The sequence below is a fragment of the Lichenostomus cassidix genome, chromosome 1Aa (assembly GCF_008360975.1).
Source record: "Lichenostomus cassidix isolate B80296 chromosome 1Aa, HeHo_3.0, whole genome shotgun sequence".
Taxonomy (NCBI): domain Eukaryota; kingdom Metazoa; phylum Chordata; class Aves; order Passeriformes; family Meliphagidae; genus Lichenostomus; species Lichenostomus cassidix.
The window spans coordinates 48,083,262-48,100,773 of NC_139480.1; the positions used below are offsets into that span (position 1 = coordinate 48,083,262).

The 17,512-nt window shown below is 42.2% G+C and overlaps 1 protein-coding gene across 1 annotated transcript; it reads right to left on the minus strand.

Annotated features, from left to right (window-relative positions):
* Nucleotides 1-563: 563 nt before the first annotated feature.
* Nucleotides 564-17,509, minus strand: ADSL (adenylosuccinate lyase). The gene is made up of 13 exons (XM_085048705.1): nucleotides 17,300-17,509; nucleotides 12,775-12,978; nucleotides 11,608-11,652; nucleotides 10,695-10,774; nucleotides 8,777-8,948; nucleotides 8,434-8,480; nucleotides 7,971-8,061; nucleotides 7,094-7,163; nucleotides 5,925-6,072; nucleotides 3,992-4,082; nucleotides 3,078-3,167; nucleotides 1,059-1,235; nucleotides 564-712 (listed from the first exon to the last, which is right to left on the minus strand). The coding sequence occupies exons 1-13, from the start codon at nucleotides 17,453-17,455 to the stop codon at nucleotides 626-628; spliced, it is 1,458 nt and encodes a 485-aa protein (XP_084904831.1). The 5' UTR covers nucleotides 17,456-17,509; the 3' UTR covers nucleotides 564-625.
* Between the last annotated feature and the right edge of the window lie 3 nt (nucleotides 17,510-17,512).

A 17,512-nucleotide genomic window follows, 5' to 3' on the forward strand; every position in this document is an offset into this window, starting at 1 on the left:
TGTAAATACAATTTGCAGAAGCTACAGAGCCATAGCTACAGTATTAAACTAGGAAAGGAGCACTGAAGGAGCACCAGTTTGATAAGCCAAGAAGTTACATGGCCTCTCTCTTTCCTTATTTCTAATATTTTGGCCTGTTTGCTCCCCAAATCACAGTTCTGAATCAAATCACAATTCTGAAAGCCAGGACATTTTTATTAACTTTTGAGACACCTGGGGAGAAAATTCCAGGGAATGGAAAGATGACAGTGGGAGTGGGCTCAATTCCCCTTGCCTCAGTACTTCAACAAGTCAGTCCCACATGAATGTCAGGCAGCACCTGGCATTGCTCTTTAACAGCTGGCAGTGCTCTGTTAGGGGCCAATGAAAGGTGCTGTGATAAAGTCACCTTGTCACAACTGAGCATTTCTCAGTAACTCAGGACAGTACAGATGGAGCAAGCAGCTGACAAAGAATTGACCAAGCAGCAGACAAAGAATGAAACTCCCATCTGGAATCAAGGTGGCTATAAGGTCTAGGGGTTAAATGTACTGTAGAGAACCAAAATAACATAACACAGTAAATACTCTTGGGTCGATAAGGCTTTTATTATCTTCCTGTACCCACACACCTTTGCAGACAATACCTAAAGAGTCAGTTCAATTTTCCCACCCATCTTGCTTTGGTATGGAATCAGCGCCGGTCGAACCTCCTCCTTCAGGAACTTTGCCACCTGTTCAAGATGGGTAAAAGTATAATCAGGAAAAGGGCTTTCCTCCTCCTCCCCACTTAGACCTGCTTGTCTCACTGGGGTCTCTCTTTCACAAAGACACCCAACAGTCTGGTATGTCCATGGTCAAAAGTGTGAAGCCACAGGGAAGAAAGCCAAGGAAATCAAAAGAGAGAAATGTGTCTTCCTTAGTAGTATGGCCAGAGTTACATAATATGGACACTGGATATGTTATACTGTATACTGTATACCGTATATGTTACGTAATATGGACACTGTAGCATACAAAAGGATGCAGGATTAAACTACACATGGCATTACAACCCATAGCCTCTTCCCACTACTCTACCTGTTGAGGAGCACGTCCAGTGAAGGAGGAAGGATCCAACAGGCTTTCAAGTTGTTTATGGATAGGGCTGAAGTAAGAATCAGCACGGACACGGGCAATGAAGTCATTATCACCCCCTTCCTGTTTGACAACAGCTGCTGCTTGCTGAGAGAGAACACGAATCTTCTCGTGGCAATCCTGTAGGGGCAGGGGGAAGAAGATGGAAAAAAAGTCATTCCATTGCTACTGAGCACATGTTCATCTCTCCAACTTGTGTGGGAGGGAAAAGTATCAAGGTGTATTGCCCTGGACAGTGCAAAGAGGAGACATGGTTTGGACTGCAGTGTCTCACATGCCTCTACATTAAAACAAGATTTTCTTCACCCTTTCACATGTGCCCTTTGAGGCTAAAACAGTCCAAATGTCACATATGTCCCCTATTGATCTATAACATAAACTAATGACACTGGAATAATTTATACTTCTTCAAATTTCCCAAATACTCTCAAAAGTCATTATAGGTTGGTTTTTGTTTTTTTTTTTCCAGTTGTAAACAATGTAAAAGCTGTAGAGATTTGGAAAAAGGAAAAGAATCTGTCCATCCAATCGTGGCTTACGTAAGGATAGACTGAGAAAAAACTCCCATTCCTTTGGAATCAATTAGTAAGAACAAGGGAACCCAACTGTAGTCAGGAACCACCTCCAAATCTGACATTGCCATGCTAGTCCTAAAATACAGACACATGGTTGCGCTTACAGCCATGCAAGAACCTTCTCCTTAAATGCATTATCCTTGATCTACAATTAGGACAAAAATTATCTCCTGTTCCCTCCATCCAAATGTCATTTTGCTCCAGCACTGATCTGCCTCAGGTGAACAGACTTATCTTCTGGATGGTTAGGGGAGGGAGCTATTAAGTAGTGAGGAAAGTAAGTGAGTTTCTGTGCTATGAGGTGGGAAAGCCTAGAAAATGTGCTGTTCCAAAGTTCCCAGCGCAGGAAAACAGAACATACAAATGTGAATATGAACATGAACACCTTCTACAAACGTTCTAAGCCCTACAGGTGTGTAGTTAAACAGCACCAGAAAGAAGGCAGGTCAACAAGAGACACAAATGAATCAGAGAATGTGATTCACATGATGTGACCCTTAATATGTTTAGTCAGGAAGCTTACTCACTGACCCACTGACATCAGAGACACAGGGAAAAAAAAAGAAAAAAGAATGTGTCCTCATTAATGTAATGGTGATTTGCCACAAGCGTTTCAGAAAACCAGAACCACATCTATTCTGCTCAAAGCTTCTATCAAACCCTCTTGTTATTCTTGCAAGTTTAACTTCCGTCCCTCTGTCCCTGATGTGGAAATAATCATAGGAAAAATTACCATCTAAAAGGTAAGTGAAAATAAGGTGTTTTATTAAGATGGAAATTTGATTATCAATTTGGATCTGAATTGTGAAATTAAATTATAAGGAAATACAATCTAATTGTGTCTGGATTTATTTACTAAGGAAAATATTTAATTTCAGTTTGCTTGAACACAGGAAACTGAATGAAGGACTATGAACAAAGTGGTTAATATACTATACTGAGTTAGGGAAGAATGACACATAAATGAATGGTTCAGAATGGTCTTACTTGCTTTTTTGTTAACAGCACTGATTCATCTTATTTTAATTTATAAGGTAGCCAACTGCCAACATGTTCCATTTAAAGAAGCCTGGCCTGTGTTCCAAGCTCCTTCAAACACTTATAAAAGGAAAACGCCTACTAGTATCAAATATAAAAATAGGTCTCCCTCTTCTCCAGCAGAGCCAGCCAGATTAACTCAAACACACAATGTTCCTAACAGAAAATAGGAATCTCCACAAGTGCTCTCCCCTCAGAGAGCAGAGCCTGGCTTTGCAGCAGCAGTATAATTCTAATAACTCTGTGAGAGCAGAGAAATGTGAGACAGGACAAGAGCCCAGATACATTTGCTTCTCAGGAGACAAACACCAGGCCATGAACAAAGGTATTTTGGACATTGCATTTGTACCTGACGATTGCCTCCAGCCTTCACCATTGCCATGATTATATTCTCTGTGGCCATGAATGGCAGCTCCTGCCGGATCCTTCTCTCAATCACCTTAACAAAAGAACAACCAGGAAAAATAAATAGCATTATAGAAAGTCTATAGGCTGCTGTGAACACTTCACTATGAAGTTTTTTCTCATCTCTTCTTGAATCTCTAGGACTGGACAATGGTCATGGAATCACAGAAAAGTTTGGGTTGGAAGGGACCTTTAAAGGCCATCTAGTCCAACCCCCCTGCAATGAGCAACATACTCAACTGGATTAGGCTACTCAGAGGGATAGGGCATCCACCACCTCTCTGGACAACCTACTGTAGTGTTTCACCACCCTCTTTGTAATAAAACTTCTTTCCTATATCATCTAAATCGTCCCTCTGTCAGTTTAAAACCATTACTCCTTGTCCTATTACAACAGGCCCTGCTAAAACATTTGTCCCATGATGCAAACACAAATTCTCATTCTGAACTTAGCTCTGGAAATCCAGATATTGAAGTTGATAATACTTAGAAGCCATATCTTGTAAGAGACATTACTGTGGAAAAGATGCACAATATTTTTTTTTTTTCTAACCTGTAGTAAGTTAAAGGACTGGATGAGATCTGTCTAGATAGTACCTTTTGCTGCTATGTTTTACAGACCCATTCTGCAATTCAGGAAAAAATATATTTTTTTTGAGAAGTTTTGTATTTACTCTCTTTTTGGCCTCACAAGAGAACTTTCATGTATGTCCTACAACAGTGAGAATACGGCAAGAACTGAGCAAAATTCAGAAAACATTTGAACAGATAAAAATGTAATCCTTGGAGTGGGAGCATTTTTATACCCTTTGGCACAGTTGTAGCATTATCAAGGACATACATTATCTCCTGCTTTACCTTTGGATACACCACGAGTCCCTCGGAGATGTTCTGCAGTGTACTCAGGATGATGTCGGCTGTGAGGAAAGCCTCAGCCAGACACACACGCCTGTGAACACACACACCCAGAGCCCTGGTTAGCAACAAAGGCCATGTTCCAGTCCACCTCAGATCCTTCAGTTGCTGTAAATAAGGCTGTGAATAGCACTACTGTGGCCCTAATAACACAGCTGTTCTTTTTTTTTTTGGTTTTTTTTTGGTCAGTACAGAGGAAGAGAGAAAAGGGTGAAGGCACACATAGAAAGCTCCAAGATAATTCAGTGATGACACAGATAGGAAAAAGGGCAGCAATTTACAGTATCTTCCCCTATGTATTCTATGTTGAATGGTCTACTACTGACTGATCCTACCCTCCAGGAGTAAGACATGCTGCACACTCATGCTGTGCCTGGCTGTGCTCAGTGGGGAATTTCCAAAGAGATCCATGCATTTGGTGAGGGCTTCCTCCAAGAAACCAGCTCCTGGTCACAAAGGAGGCTCCTGACAAGAAGGAAAGCAAGGAAACAAGAGGAGTAGTGGGGACTGAGCTGTATCAGGCAAAATGCTCTGTGTCACAGGGCAGCAAATATAGCATCATCCATCTGTGACAGCACAGCCTGGCCCATCCTAAACTGTGATCTTTTAAAATATCCTAGTTCTTCAACCTTGTGCTACATCTAAGCCCTCCAATTCCACCACAGTCTTAAAACAACTTTGCTGGGTTATAGATTGATTGAACTTTCTCTGGCTTGTTCTCCTTCCAAACCACTACAGCTTTAACAAGAAAAATCCAAGGCACAGATTTTTATAATTGATTTATGAAATGGACAAATGAATCTTTCTATTAGATGAGAATAAAATTTTAAACACTCCAGAACATCTCTCAACACTTGGCAGCTTTGGGAAATAAGCACACCATATCAATCAGTACCCAATTTCTTAAATTTACACTGTTTTCTGCTGCCCATGCACCTCTTTTCTTAATGAGGTTAGGAGCTGTGGAGTAAAGTAAAAAATCTTCTATGTGCTTTCATGAAATTTTATGGAGGTATTATGTTTGTGGAGACATTTTAAATATAACATTCTCATCAGCAATCCTAGTGCTAATCTACAGCCAAAACTGCTGTTGTTCATTGTTTCACAAGTGCCATACCTTGGAATTCTAGAGATTTCTAAGATCCTAAGAGATCAAATTCTGCAACAGAACATGACTTTGAAACTAAAATGTTTCAAAGGTAGGTATGGGCTTTATGCAGATTTAGTACTAAATAAAAAATGGAAGCATTGAATTTAATTGCTGTAATTCACTTGATAATAATTATAGGTAACTTCTGCTCAGCTCAAAATAGTCATAATGAAGAATCATAAAACAAAGCAAAATTTGCTGAGCAATATCCTTAAGACCTGCACAGATTTTCATGAAACTTTTTTTTAGAGTAATTGTGCTCTTTCTCTATGATCTGAACTACTTCTTGTAAAGAATAACGTTTTTCAAAATTAAAATATGTTTCTTTAGATTATTTGGAAGGTGAAGGTATTGAACTATTCTTTCAGAAGCAGAAAAAAAAGCAGGGTCAAAAAACCGCATTCAAAACAAGGAGGAAAATTAGAGAAATGTGAGTACTGTGCTGTTGAAACAGGAAGACTATGAAAGCAATTCATTATCCTGGCTTCTGTATCCCTCCCTTTCACTGCTGGTTTATTTTGCGGAAGATCTTGATGTTGAAATAAAACCTAACAGTTTTTATCTGATGTTACACAAAAAACTAGTTTGTAGTCTCTAGGTTGTATTTAACCTGCTTTTTGTCAAGGTGGTATCCTGTGTGTTTAAAGGCAGTGTTTTCCAAACAGACCAGAGGACCTTTCTGCACAAGGCCACCTGCAGTGGCTGCAGTGCACCATGTGAACAGACCTGTTGGCACTGTCGTCCAGCGTTCGCTCAAACCACTGCACGGAGGCTGTCTGCAGGGGATCCATCACCAGCGTCATCAGGTGCCGAGCCAGGCTGCAGCAGCGCTCCGAACGCATCGGGTTCCTCTTGTAAGGCATTGCACTGGAACCTGGGAAAGGAGGGAAAGGGATGCAAGCAGGGCAGCAGCAGGAGTGAATTCAGGAAGAAGAGATGAAGGGAAGAAAAACGTGTCATAGTTTTGACTAAAGCCTCAAAACACAACAGTTTTCTAAGGGCAATATGGAAAAACCAAAGTGACACCACCGACTTTCCCCTTCAGATCAGAAACACCCAAATGTGGGCAGAGAAAAAGTGAGAAGACATTTCTGCAATTCTGCAAAGCAGAAGCACTACCACATAAAAATGACAAATAGCCTTACTTTTTAATGCAGTGTTTAGTGCAATCTCTCTAGGCTACCCATGGCAATCTTAGCAGTGTTCAAGCCTCCATCTGCTCAATAACACTGTCCTTCCACCTCAGATACTTACACTGCTGCCTATTACTCTAATGAATGGATATTAAAATCACCCACAGAATGTAGAATGGTACAAGTACCAGACAGAACTAAGGCTTAATTTACTGATTCAATTCTATTTAGGGTACCCAAACCTTATTCCAGCCAAGAGGGAAAACATTGCATTTCCTTTTTCCTTTTCTAGCAATGTCATAACCACATCATTGATATTCTTCTGGCAAGGGTTCACCCTAGTTTCATTGTTCCTAGTCTGTCTGCTTGTAAAGATCAAAATGCTGAGCTGAAAACTTACTTTCCAGTCAGCTTCATGAGGACTGGAAAACACTAAGCACTCCTCAGACCCAAGTTGTCCTCTCTAAGCAATGGGATATACATAGCTACTTCTGCTCTGCTCCCAAACACAGGAAGTGCACAAACACAAATCTGATTTTAATTACTTAATATCCAGAAACCTTTATATAAGGTGTATTTTTCTTTTTCTTTTCCCCTCCCCCTTTCTTTTTCTTTTAAAAGGACTCAAAATACTAACAATGTCAACTCCTGTTAATTTAAAGTAATTTCTGTCAGTGACATTTTTAAGTTTGTTTAAAAGGCCACACCAACATAAATGAAAAGACACATGCACCAGTCCAGGAAATGTCTCTCATCCCTTACCAATCTGGTCTTTCTCAAAAGGCTCCTCTATCTCCTTTAGATTGGCCAAAAGACGAATGTCAGTGCAAATCTAGAAAGAAAGTGTAAGAAATAAACAAACAGCAACAAACTAACACCCACCAATATATCTTACTCTTAGTGCTCTTGGAGAATCTTTGCATCTATGTGCAAGAAGTAAACTGGGAGCAGTGAAAAATTTGGCAAAAAAACTGACGCTGCAATCATACTTCCTGGCCCAAAAATGTTTATCAAAAAAGCAAAGAAACAACATGTCCACTGTATTAGATGAGAACAGGACTCCAAGAAGGGCAAATGTTTGCAGGGAATGGAAGACACATCAGAAGAGAACACTGAAAATGCATAACCAAATTACACAGTGAGTTGCAAACACAGATGTGTGCTCACTCAACTGGGAAAAAACCAAAACAGAAGAAAAAACCACAGATTACTTTAGCCCAAGAGGAGGAAGAGGGACGGAACAGAAATAAATCAATGAAAAGAATCCACAAGGACAGAGACAATAACACCATTATCAGAAAGACAATTAACTAGGAGCAAATGGTGAAATTTAAAAACTCATACACCACTAGGAAAGACATTTACTCTAATTGGACCAATTTAGCATAGATTAGACTAATATCTGGTGTGGGAGTTGTTAACCCATCTTAGAATCTGCTCAGTTAACTTGCTTTATTTGTCACTGGTCTTAAGATCTTTGAGATTTGAGTACCAGGCATGTACCCAGCAGTGAATTTACATGATCACAATGAAGACAGCTTAACAAGCAACACCAGTATTTCTTGAGAAGAGCATTCTGCACCATGAGCACCTTCTCTTCAAGATCTGAAATGTTTCTCCCTCTTCCCAGTGTGCTCACCTTGTGTATAGAAGCCCCCAGACTGGCTAGCACAGCCAGGACTCCAATATCCACCTTGCGACTGTAGGTCTGTCCTGTGACCATGTAAGCCCTAGAAATAAGCACAGAAGTTGTGTTTTCCAGCCAGACACAATGAGACTCTGAGCAAGGAGTGACATGGCTGTGAAAGTGGAGTGCTGCCACTCTGCCCTGATGAGAACAACTTTGGATTCAGGCTGTCAGTTTCTTGGGGCAGTGTGCAGATAGGAGAGAGGTAAACAGAGGAAAAATGGACAGCTGTGCTTTGACAGGGAGATAAGCAGAAGTGGCCTATTTAGGAGGTGAAGTTTCATGCGGGAAAATGCAACTGGGAATGGAAGATGGCAAGAGGGAATAAGTGACAGATGTCAGTTTGGCAACCAGGGAAATCTGGGCCAACACTGCCAGCAGGAGTCACACATTGCTAAGAACGCTTGTTACATACCTCTTAAATCCTGCCTTTGCAGTCACTAATCTGTCCAGTTCTTCAACCTTGGGGTGAAACGAAAAATAAAACAGAGTTCAAAATACAACTCAGTAAGGTCAGCAGGAGCAAAAGTCATGCTTTGCTTTTCTCAGTTTACTGTCAAAAGTCTTTTAGTTTCTGTGAAGCACCCCTTCCCAAATGCTGCTCACTTTCACACAGAGCCTTGTCAGAGAGCCCCAGAGGGATCATGGTGCCCTTGTAAATTTAATGCCAGAATCTCCATATTCCCTCAATGAGAACAGCATTCCAGAATTGAAAATTGCCAAGACTGCAAGTCTGCACCCTGGGATGTCTGACATACTTTGCTGTGGTCTCCCTCAAAGAGCTGCAGGAAGCTGGCTTGAGTGCCAGTGGTGCCTTTCACACCCCGAAAGCGCAGGTCATCCCGAGCCCGCTCCAGGTTCTGCAGGTCCATGCACAGGTCCTGGATCCACAAGCAGCAGCGTTTCCCCACAGTGGTGAGCTGGGCAGGTCTGAAAACAATCAAGAACACAACATGACTCACTAAGGATTTGTACAAGCACCACACTTCACTGGTGAGTCTGCCATTAAGATCTCCCTGAAGACAAATCTCTCCGACTCATTTGAACAGAAATTAACAAGATTTGGCTTAGGCGGAAGGATGTACCAATGTCAGCAGTAAATGGTACTGAAGATGCAATCATTCCTTTCAGGAATTAGGTGGAATTACATTGTCAGGAAACAGCAATTCTGTGTCCATGTGCCAGGCAGGCGCCCCCTGCCGGCCCAGAGGGGCTGTGACAACCCGGGTGCATCTGTCCCCCACCCCAGTTCTGGTCACCCAGGGCATGGGGAACATCCTGGCTGACCTACAGCACTGGTGTGAATTTCTCAGCATAGAAACATCTCCATTCACCATGTGATTTTAAATGATTGCTCCCAGGCACTGTTCCTTTTTATTTGTAAAAATAAAATATGTGTTCCTCAGCCTCCGGACAAACACACTTCAGCAATGCTGTCAGCCAACACTTCATGTAAGACCTCTACCTTGGAACAAATAACTGCAAGCTTCAGCAACACTGTACCCCTGCAAATGCTTTGAGGTGAAAACAGGGGTGTTATGCAGAACCCAGAAACTGAAATATTTCAAATTATTCACATGAACTCCAAAGAAAAGCTCCATACTACTTCAAAAAACCATACACACATGAACAAGGTGCTCCTGATGAAGCTCAGACATAAAAAGGAAGCTTGTAAGATCTGGAAGCAGGGACAGGCGATTCAGGAGGAACACAAATAAACTATTCAACAATCAGGGATGGGACAAGAACAGCCAAAACCCACCTGGATGAATTTAGTGTGGTGTGTGAAAGGCAACAAGACAGGCCTCTGTAAGTATATAAGCAGGAAAAGGGAATGCTAGGGAAAACATGGACTTGATTGTAAATGGAGCAAAGGTCCTGCTGACAACACAGAAAAGGCTGAGGCATTAATTATTTCACCTTGAATATACTTCTTGAATACTCCTCTTTGTTTTGGCTTTCCAAAAGCCAAAACAAATCTAACACAGATCCTCCTCCAAAAGCTGTAGATTAAGAGGCCCCTAGGACTAGAGGTGATGGAAATAACATGGCATATACAGGAAGACAATTAATCAGAGACTTGATCTGATGCTTTCACTCTCCTTTGGAAGAAATACTGAAGTGCCAGATACCAAGTCTGACATGACCTGTGCTTAATTTCCCTGCCTCTGCTGTTCCATATCACTGGGGTAGAAGATCCAGGCTTACCCCACGGTGTAGTTTAATGCTTCTGAAAACAGTCTTCATGAAGCAGGAGATTACCCCAAGATCAGAACCACCCAGACCTCACTTTGACTCAGTAGCTGTAGTAAGAAGTAGCCATTAACAAAACTTTCTAGGCTGCAGCTGAAAACAACTTACAGAAAAACAAAGAGAATGTGGCTGGAAGACAGGGCTACTGCAATTCCCAGTCATGATTTTTTGAAACAGCCCAGAAGATGCACATCTGTGTTTGCCTGGAAGTCATTCTTTATGAAGCTGTGTTGAAGAAACTGCTGACAGCTAAGCAACAGTCCAATTTCCTGAGACAAGCCTGGAGCCAGGCACATTTGTCTTTTCTGAACCACCAACTGCCACTGGTCAGAGATGGGAAAAAGGATGAGAAAAGAGCAGTAGCAGGTCAATTTAACCAAAGCACAGACAACAAAAAGAAAGCAAAGGCAGATGGCTACTTACTGGTAGTGAGTGAAGCCCAAAGTAGGCATGTCAGCATACTTCTCAGCAAAGTCGGCCAGCCGGCTGATCACCCTTGCGAGCTGGTGGAAGCAGGAAGGATAGAAAACAGGTGGAATGAGAAAGAAAAAAACCCCAAACAATACAGCAGAAGTTAGCATGCTTAAGCACAACATTGTGAGAAAAAGGGGAGGGAAAAAACGGTGCAGGGAGAGACAGCTGTGCAGCAAGGGACCTTGAGGGACAACTGTGCAGCCCCCTCTAATTGCAGAATACAGTGTGTTTCAGTTTTTCAGGGCATGCATGCAATTTCTGCTTGCTACAAAACTCATGCAAGAGCTAACACAAGTCATTAGACTTGAGCTCAAACTAGTCTAATCCTCATGCCCAACCGCTTCTGCAGTTGATTCATCCTTAGGTATTTTCCTTATTCCTGGAAGTGGTCAGAAATAAAGCTGCTTTGGGTATAATCGACACATGTCCAGTCCAGGAGAGATTGGATGCCAACTCATTCAGGTCACCACTGAACTACACTTCTATATTTGACGTCAGAAAATTGTATTACATAGTTTCTTGAATGCTAACACACTCCTAGGAATACAGCTAAGGATAAGCTTAAGATAACCCTAAAAGCAATACAGTGGCATTCTGAAACTGGTAGCTGTGGTACAGATAAATGAGGTGCTGCTTATAATTCCCACTGTGAGCAAAGAAGCTCAGGGTAAAGACTTGAGAAAGGAAAGGAAGGGAACTCTTCACTTTTTTGAGTACAACCCAGACAGACAACTCCTCCCAGCTTCCCACAAAGGTTTAGGAAAATCCACGGTAAACACAGGCTATGCACAGGACATGAAGCTCTCAATTCTCTTCAATGAGAGCTTCCCAATTCTGCAACACTGCAGAACCATATTCTCACCTTGGGTAGCAGCAGGTCAAACCCATCACGGAGGACAATCAGATCCTGAAAGAAGCAAAGAAAGGAATTTTGGGCCATGTCTAAATGATGAGAGAATGGTTTTCTCTCAGGGAGGACATAGATAACTAACATATATTTTGTTGGCTCAAAAGTCTCCTCTTAAAACAAATGCTTTGCTTTCCTTCTTGTAACAGAACTGGAACTCAACTTGCTTATCACAAAAATGCTGGATCCACCACTGCAACTTTTATACTATCCATGGAAAGTCAGAATGAGTGGTGGAAAACCTGTTTCCACCAAGTGCCTATGAATGACTTTTGTGAGGTTCTTGGGATTGCCCATGGAATGGCAGACTAAATCGTACAGCCCCAAGTGGAAAATACAGGCACTGTAGGTTAAAGACAGCATGAAAGTAAGTGGACTGATGAGGCAGCAGTTGTCTTTACTCCTTCTTTTGAGACTGAGGTACAGCTGGGCGCCAGTGTCACAAGGAAGGTAATATTACTCAAAAGCTAAACAGGTTTGCAAAGGAGTAGAGAAAAAATAACCACAGAGCAGCTTTTCATGCGACAAAAGCAGCTGTGAAGTTGCAATGGCTTGAACAGCGGAACAGCTACATATACTGAGAAATCAGGCTTCAGTTTGCACTCTGTTTTAGATGAGGTTTTTCACAAATATTTTACAGTTCTGTAGAAGGGTGAACTTCCTTTTTCACTTAACGTACTTATTCATTCTCTTGGCTCCTGAAAAGCTTGTTTTACTCTGAATTACACAGGGGTTCCAAGTAGCAATTGAAAGCTCATGGACCTTATTCTGTAAGTCAGTGAACTCTTGTCCCAGTGGTGTAACTGATAAATCATACAGTTCACGTTTGTTTATGTGTTTGCAACTCCCCCCTTATCTCCTGGAATATTTAACACACAAGCAGAGGTCAGGGAACAGTTTCCAGACAGATCTAGCTTCACATCTAAAGAAAGAAGGCAAGTGGAGCTTGCCTTCCTAGGGTAGCCAGGTTTAAGAACTGAATTAACTCCAACAGTAAAATTAACAAAAATGTCTGAAAAATCTCTTTAATATTTTGTAAGGAAGAGTTTATAAAGAGCTATAAAATAAACAACTGTAGCTTTGTTTTGCCTAGCTCTGCAGGCAGGAAACTGGAAATGTTACCGTGTTATCCCCTACATAGCAGGAAGTTGCTCCAAGGTGGATGATGGCTGCAGCTTTTGGGCAGCAGTGGGCAAAGGTGTGCACGTGGGCCATCACATCATGACGCAGCTTCTTCTCCTCCTCTGCTGCCATCTTGAAGTCAATGTTGTCCAGATTTGCTTCCATCTCCCGGATCTGTTCATCGGTGATGGGAAGCCCAAGTGACTGCAAGGGGAAAAGAACTTTTCATTGCCTTTTCTCTTTACCAATAAACTGAGACAAAGCTGTTGAAATAATTTAATCCGATATGACATCTCTCAGAAGCATGGCAATTTGGTATAATTGAGCTATAAAAGCAAATGCTTTTATTCCAGGACTCTCCAGCCTTTTCCAAGAGGATAGGACTGTTCATTCTTAGATCTTCCTCTTGGGCTTTGTACTCACCTTGATCACATAACATTCCTGTGAAAACTGCAAAAATTAAAATACACGGGGAAAATTGATATAAAAATAGTACAGCTAAACTTCTTTTAATGAAGTTTACCTTTTGGGTAAAGACAAATCCAGCTACCATGTAACTAAATAGTTTGTGTCAGGAGAAAGTCTCTGGACCACAACTAGACCTAGAAAACTGTAAATAGAGGGCTTAGAACACATGGAAAGGTATGCATGTTTTATATGTTTGTACCTTTTCAAAAGTCCTGAAGTACCTCATTTCAGACTGAATACGAAACCTTCTGAAATCAGTGACTTGGTCTGGAAGAAGATGAATGCTCCTAGTTCATGTTCAAAACCAATTGCTAGGGCTTTTCAGCAGGCTGACTTAAAACCAAAGATATCCAACCACAAGATTATACACTGGTGTAATTCTTGCACAAGCTAACTAAGATGAAAAAAAAGGTCTTTTCCTGATACAGAGAAATTAAAAGTGTCACAATGAATTTGGCATTATTGCCTTCTCAAAATTAAAATGCTACTGTCCTATGCATTGGTAATGAAAAATCACCAACTAGGAAGTTTCCAGGATTCAAAGTATTTAAAAAACTGGTTCTGCTCAGAATCAGACTGACTGAAAAAATGTTTTGCAGATGTGAAACCCAGAACTGAAGAAGACAGCAGTTGAAACAGATATGTCCTCAAGGTCCTCATCAGATAATTAGTGCAGATAATTAGTAAGCAATTGTTGCAAGCATATACATGACCATGAGTGTCCAGCATAATGAGGAAGAGCACCTGGCCCCAGACTGCTGCCTCTGAGTGCACCAGTAGAGACTGTAACTGCCCAAAAGCACAGGCAACTCAGCAGGCAATACACTCTGGTGACAAGATTAAAATCTCACGCCTTGCTCAGACATCCATGATCCTTTGGGAAAAGATGACCACAGTACACAGTCATGCTGTGGAGAGGAAAGTCATGGAGAGGAAAGAAACAACCCCCCAAAAAGGGATGAGTTGACACAGGAACACCTGCAAGGTAGGGTAGTGCCAAGACAAATGATTTTCTCATCTGTCCACAAACAAAACGTGAGGCCTCTTCCCTTTGAGCTTTTGCTGATATTGGCAGCACCTCGGGGAGAAAATCGAACGTCCTTCAGATCTGTGTACCTAAGAAAACCAAGTAGGAAAACTGCACAAGGGAGAACACAAGGTTTTCCCCAAAGCATCACAGGTCAGTGAGGCCAGTGAGGTGCTCTCTGGACTGTGCTTTTAGGGTGTCATTCCTCCAAAACTGTCCCAGTATTTTGATGTACCACTCTAACAGCTCTAAGTGCTCATCACTATTCCTAAGGGATGGGGCAGAGCAGGTGGATGACATGGTGCAGCTCCTGCACACAGAATGAGAACACTGCGCTGCTCATCACAAAAAGAACATATGACAGAAGAACAACTAAACTTGAACTGGACAGAAAAAATAGATGGAGGGCTACTATAGAAAGAGAGAAAACATTTATATTTCACATGTGCAAAACATACTGTAAGCCAGTTTGATGCTGCAGGATGTCAAAGCTACTTGTATGAGAAGGGAGAGCTCCATGAAATTTATACTTTGCTTTCAAATACAATTAAGTCAAGAGTTCAAGATAAAAAGTTCAAACAGAAGAATCACAATACAAAGACATTTATGGCAAAAAGTTTTAAACTAGAGTTTTGGGATGGGTATAAATTCAGACACTTCAGCTCTTAACCCAAACTTTAAATCCTGTTGGGAAAAGGTAAGTTTTTCTTACTAATCACATACTTTGCTATGTCTGCTCTTTCAAACTCCTGGTATTGCCTGCTGAAATGAACAAAACACTCTACACTTTCTGCCAAATTCAGTTTCTGTGGAAATAATTTTTCTATTCTTATCTCACATATTCCAAGTAGACCACTTGAAAAATTCACCTATTAAGTAGAGTGAATATTGAAGCCATTCACCTGGCCCTGTACTTTTACCTAAAATTTTACCACTAAGTTGCATGTCCTCACTCTTACTACCCCCTGCAACTTTCAGAAAACCTATGGTTAGATCTTCCTAGATCTGATTTATCAGAAGACAAAATTAAATATTGCTCAGATTCTTCTGTTACTTTTTGGTTTTTAATGTATCTGAAAAGATATGCTATTTATCTTCACTAAGAACTACTGAAGAAGCAATACATGAATGTCTTGAAAGTGAGGATATGTGCTGCAGTAAATTGCCATAGTTCATTTTTCACTTGGTATTTGGGGTGGTTTTCTTTTCCATAGAAATACTATACATCTTCTACAAGAAACCTAAAGAAACTGCTTGTATCTGTAACTAACTGATCATTGACAGAGATAACAGGTGCTGAAAGTAGCTGACTCTTCCTCCTTATGTTCAGAGCTGACATTAGATGACAAACTGCTCTGGAACGAGGAGACAGATAAAAATAGTAGTCTCCCTCTTCCCACTACGAAAAGAGAGCGCAGGAAGCTGTAAGATCTGTCTCTATTTTCTGGGAACAAAACTCAGGGGTGACAATGGGATGGAAAGCAATGGTCAAGAGATGGGGGAGCCCCAGGTTCAGGGCTCAGGAGTGGAAACCTAGAAGCCTCAGACTGGTTCTTTTAAGCAGATTGCTTTGTCCTGTTGGGCAACTCACATATCCTGTTCTTGAACAGAAGAAAAAGTGATGATTATCTGCTGGAATGGATATGGTTAAAATGCCATGCTTTGAACATGCAAACCTCCTCAAGCATTCATGGTATTGGCACTTTCTATGCTAGATGAGATTTGCAGCTTTCTCACTCCAGCATCTGAACTGTGACAAAACCAGGCGTGTGGTACTTTGGAAGATGATTCCTGTTTAGCACAGCTGTATAATTACATCCTCAACTTCTGCAACATCACATTTAGTCCAGCATATTATTGATAGTGACATGATCCTTGTATGAAGAAGGAACACGTTAATGACACTCAGCACTCTTGCTCATTCTCCAGCACAGTACTTCTCTGCCCTGGCACTATTAGTAACAGCCAGACCCAGTGCCTGGATTGCTCCCTAACAACCCCAGCATTTTGAAAACAGGAGCTGGGCTCTGTACAAAACAAACGGGCACCTATTGAGTCTGAAAGCTAAAGCCATTCTGTCAGAAAGTGGGGAGGTTTTGTGCATGTTTTTTCTTTGGAGTTTTTTTTTGGAGAACACATTACAGCTTTTTCACTGTCAAAAACCTGGTAAGAGTCACAAGAAATCAAGTTAGTGCATCTTAAAAACTGTGCCTCAATTAGGATGCAATAATAGCTGTACATGTACCCCTAATTAGGACCAAAGTCAAAATCAGAAGTTTTAGCTTTAACTACATGTTGAAAAGTTAACTTCATATACTCTACTACCACAACAGCTTGCAATCATATGGACATAATCTCAGTTGCTGCTTCCTAATAGATTAATTAATAATACACAATATCAAATCTTAAGTGGCATTGTTTTCTTTGTGGCACTCAGTCTACCAGAAACATCACAGCTACTTGCGGGGCAAACGTTCTGCTGACTTTGTAAACACACCTCGGAAAGAAGGGGTATCTAGAAACAACTGGCTGCAGAGGCAGGGGGTGGCACGGAGTGACAGCCATCGGATTGAACGGGACAGTGGACCTCATCCGTCACACCTCCTGGAAAGCAAACAGCCGAGCGCTCGGGAAGGACACCGATGTTTGCTCAAAGGCAACCCCTCACCAAAGATTGCTCAGCAGAACTTTTACAAATCCAATTTTACACTGCAAGCAAAAGCGCAAGGGGGAGGGTGTGAGAGGAGCAGAGGCGATTTGCTGAGGGGCGACAGGACTGTGTACAGAGGGCTCGGCAGCCCTGAACTCGCACAGCCGCCCCCTTCTCCCCGGAACACGCCAAGGGGAGCTGCGAAGTTGCTCTGAGCGATTCCCCCCTCGGTCTCGTTTCTCAAGGGTAGCTCCAGCAAGGTACGGCCGATTCCCGCCGCTCCCCGGGCCCTGCTCCGCCACAGCCCTGCAGGGAACCGGGACGCGAAGCCACCCCGTCCCCACGCGGACCCGTCCCGCCCTGTCCCGTCCCGCCGTTACCTTCTCAGCCTGGGCGAGGTAGAGCCAGAGGCGGCGCCAGGTGCCGAACTTCTTCCTCTCGCTGAAGTTGTAGGCCATCTCGGCGCTGGCGTAGCGCGACACCAGCGGGGACCGGTACCGCGCCATCGCGTCCTCCGCCTCCCCGGAGGCCGCCATGGCTGCAGCGGCTGTGGCGGCAGCTGCCGGGGCCGCGGATAAGAGCGGGAGGACGCT

What these genes read in the sequence shown, in the direction of transcription:
- ADSL (XM_085048705.1), bottom strand. Translation starts at nt 17,455, where the DNA reads ATGGCGGCCTCCGGGGAGGCGGAGGACGCGATGGCGCGGTACCGGTCC. An exon ending in ACCTCGCCCAGGCTGAGAAG is followed by an intron (nt 12,979 to 17,299) that starts GTAACGGCGGGA and finishes TTCCCCTTGCAG; the next exon opens with TCACTTGGGCTTCCCATCAC. An exon ending in GCAAAGGCAGGATTTAAGAG is followed by an intron (nt 8,062 to 8,433) that starts GTATGTAACAAG and finishes GCTTATTTCTAG; the next exon opens with GGCTTACATGGTCACAGGAC.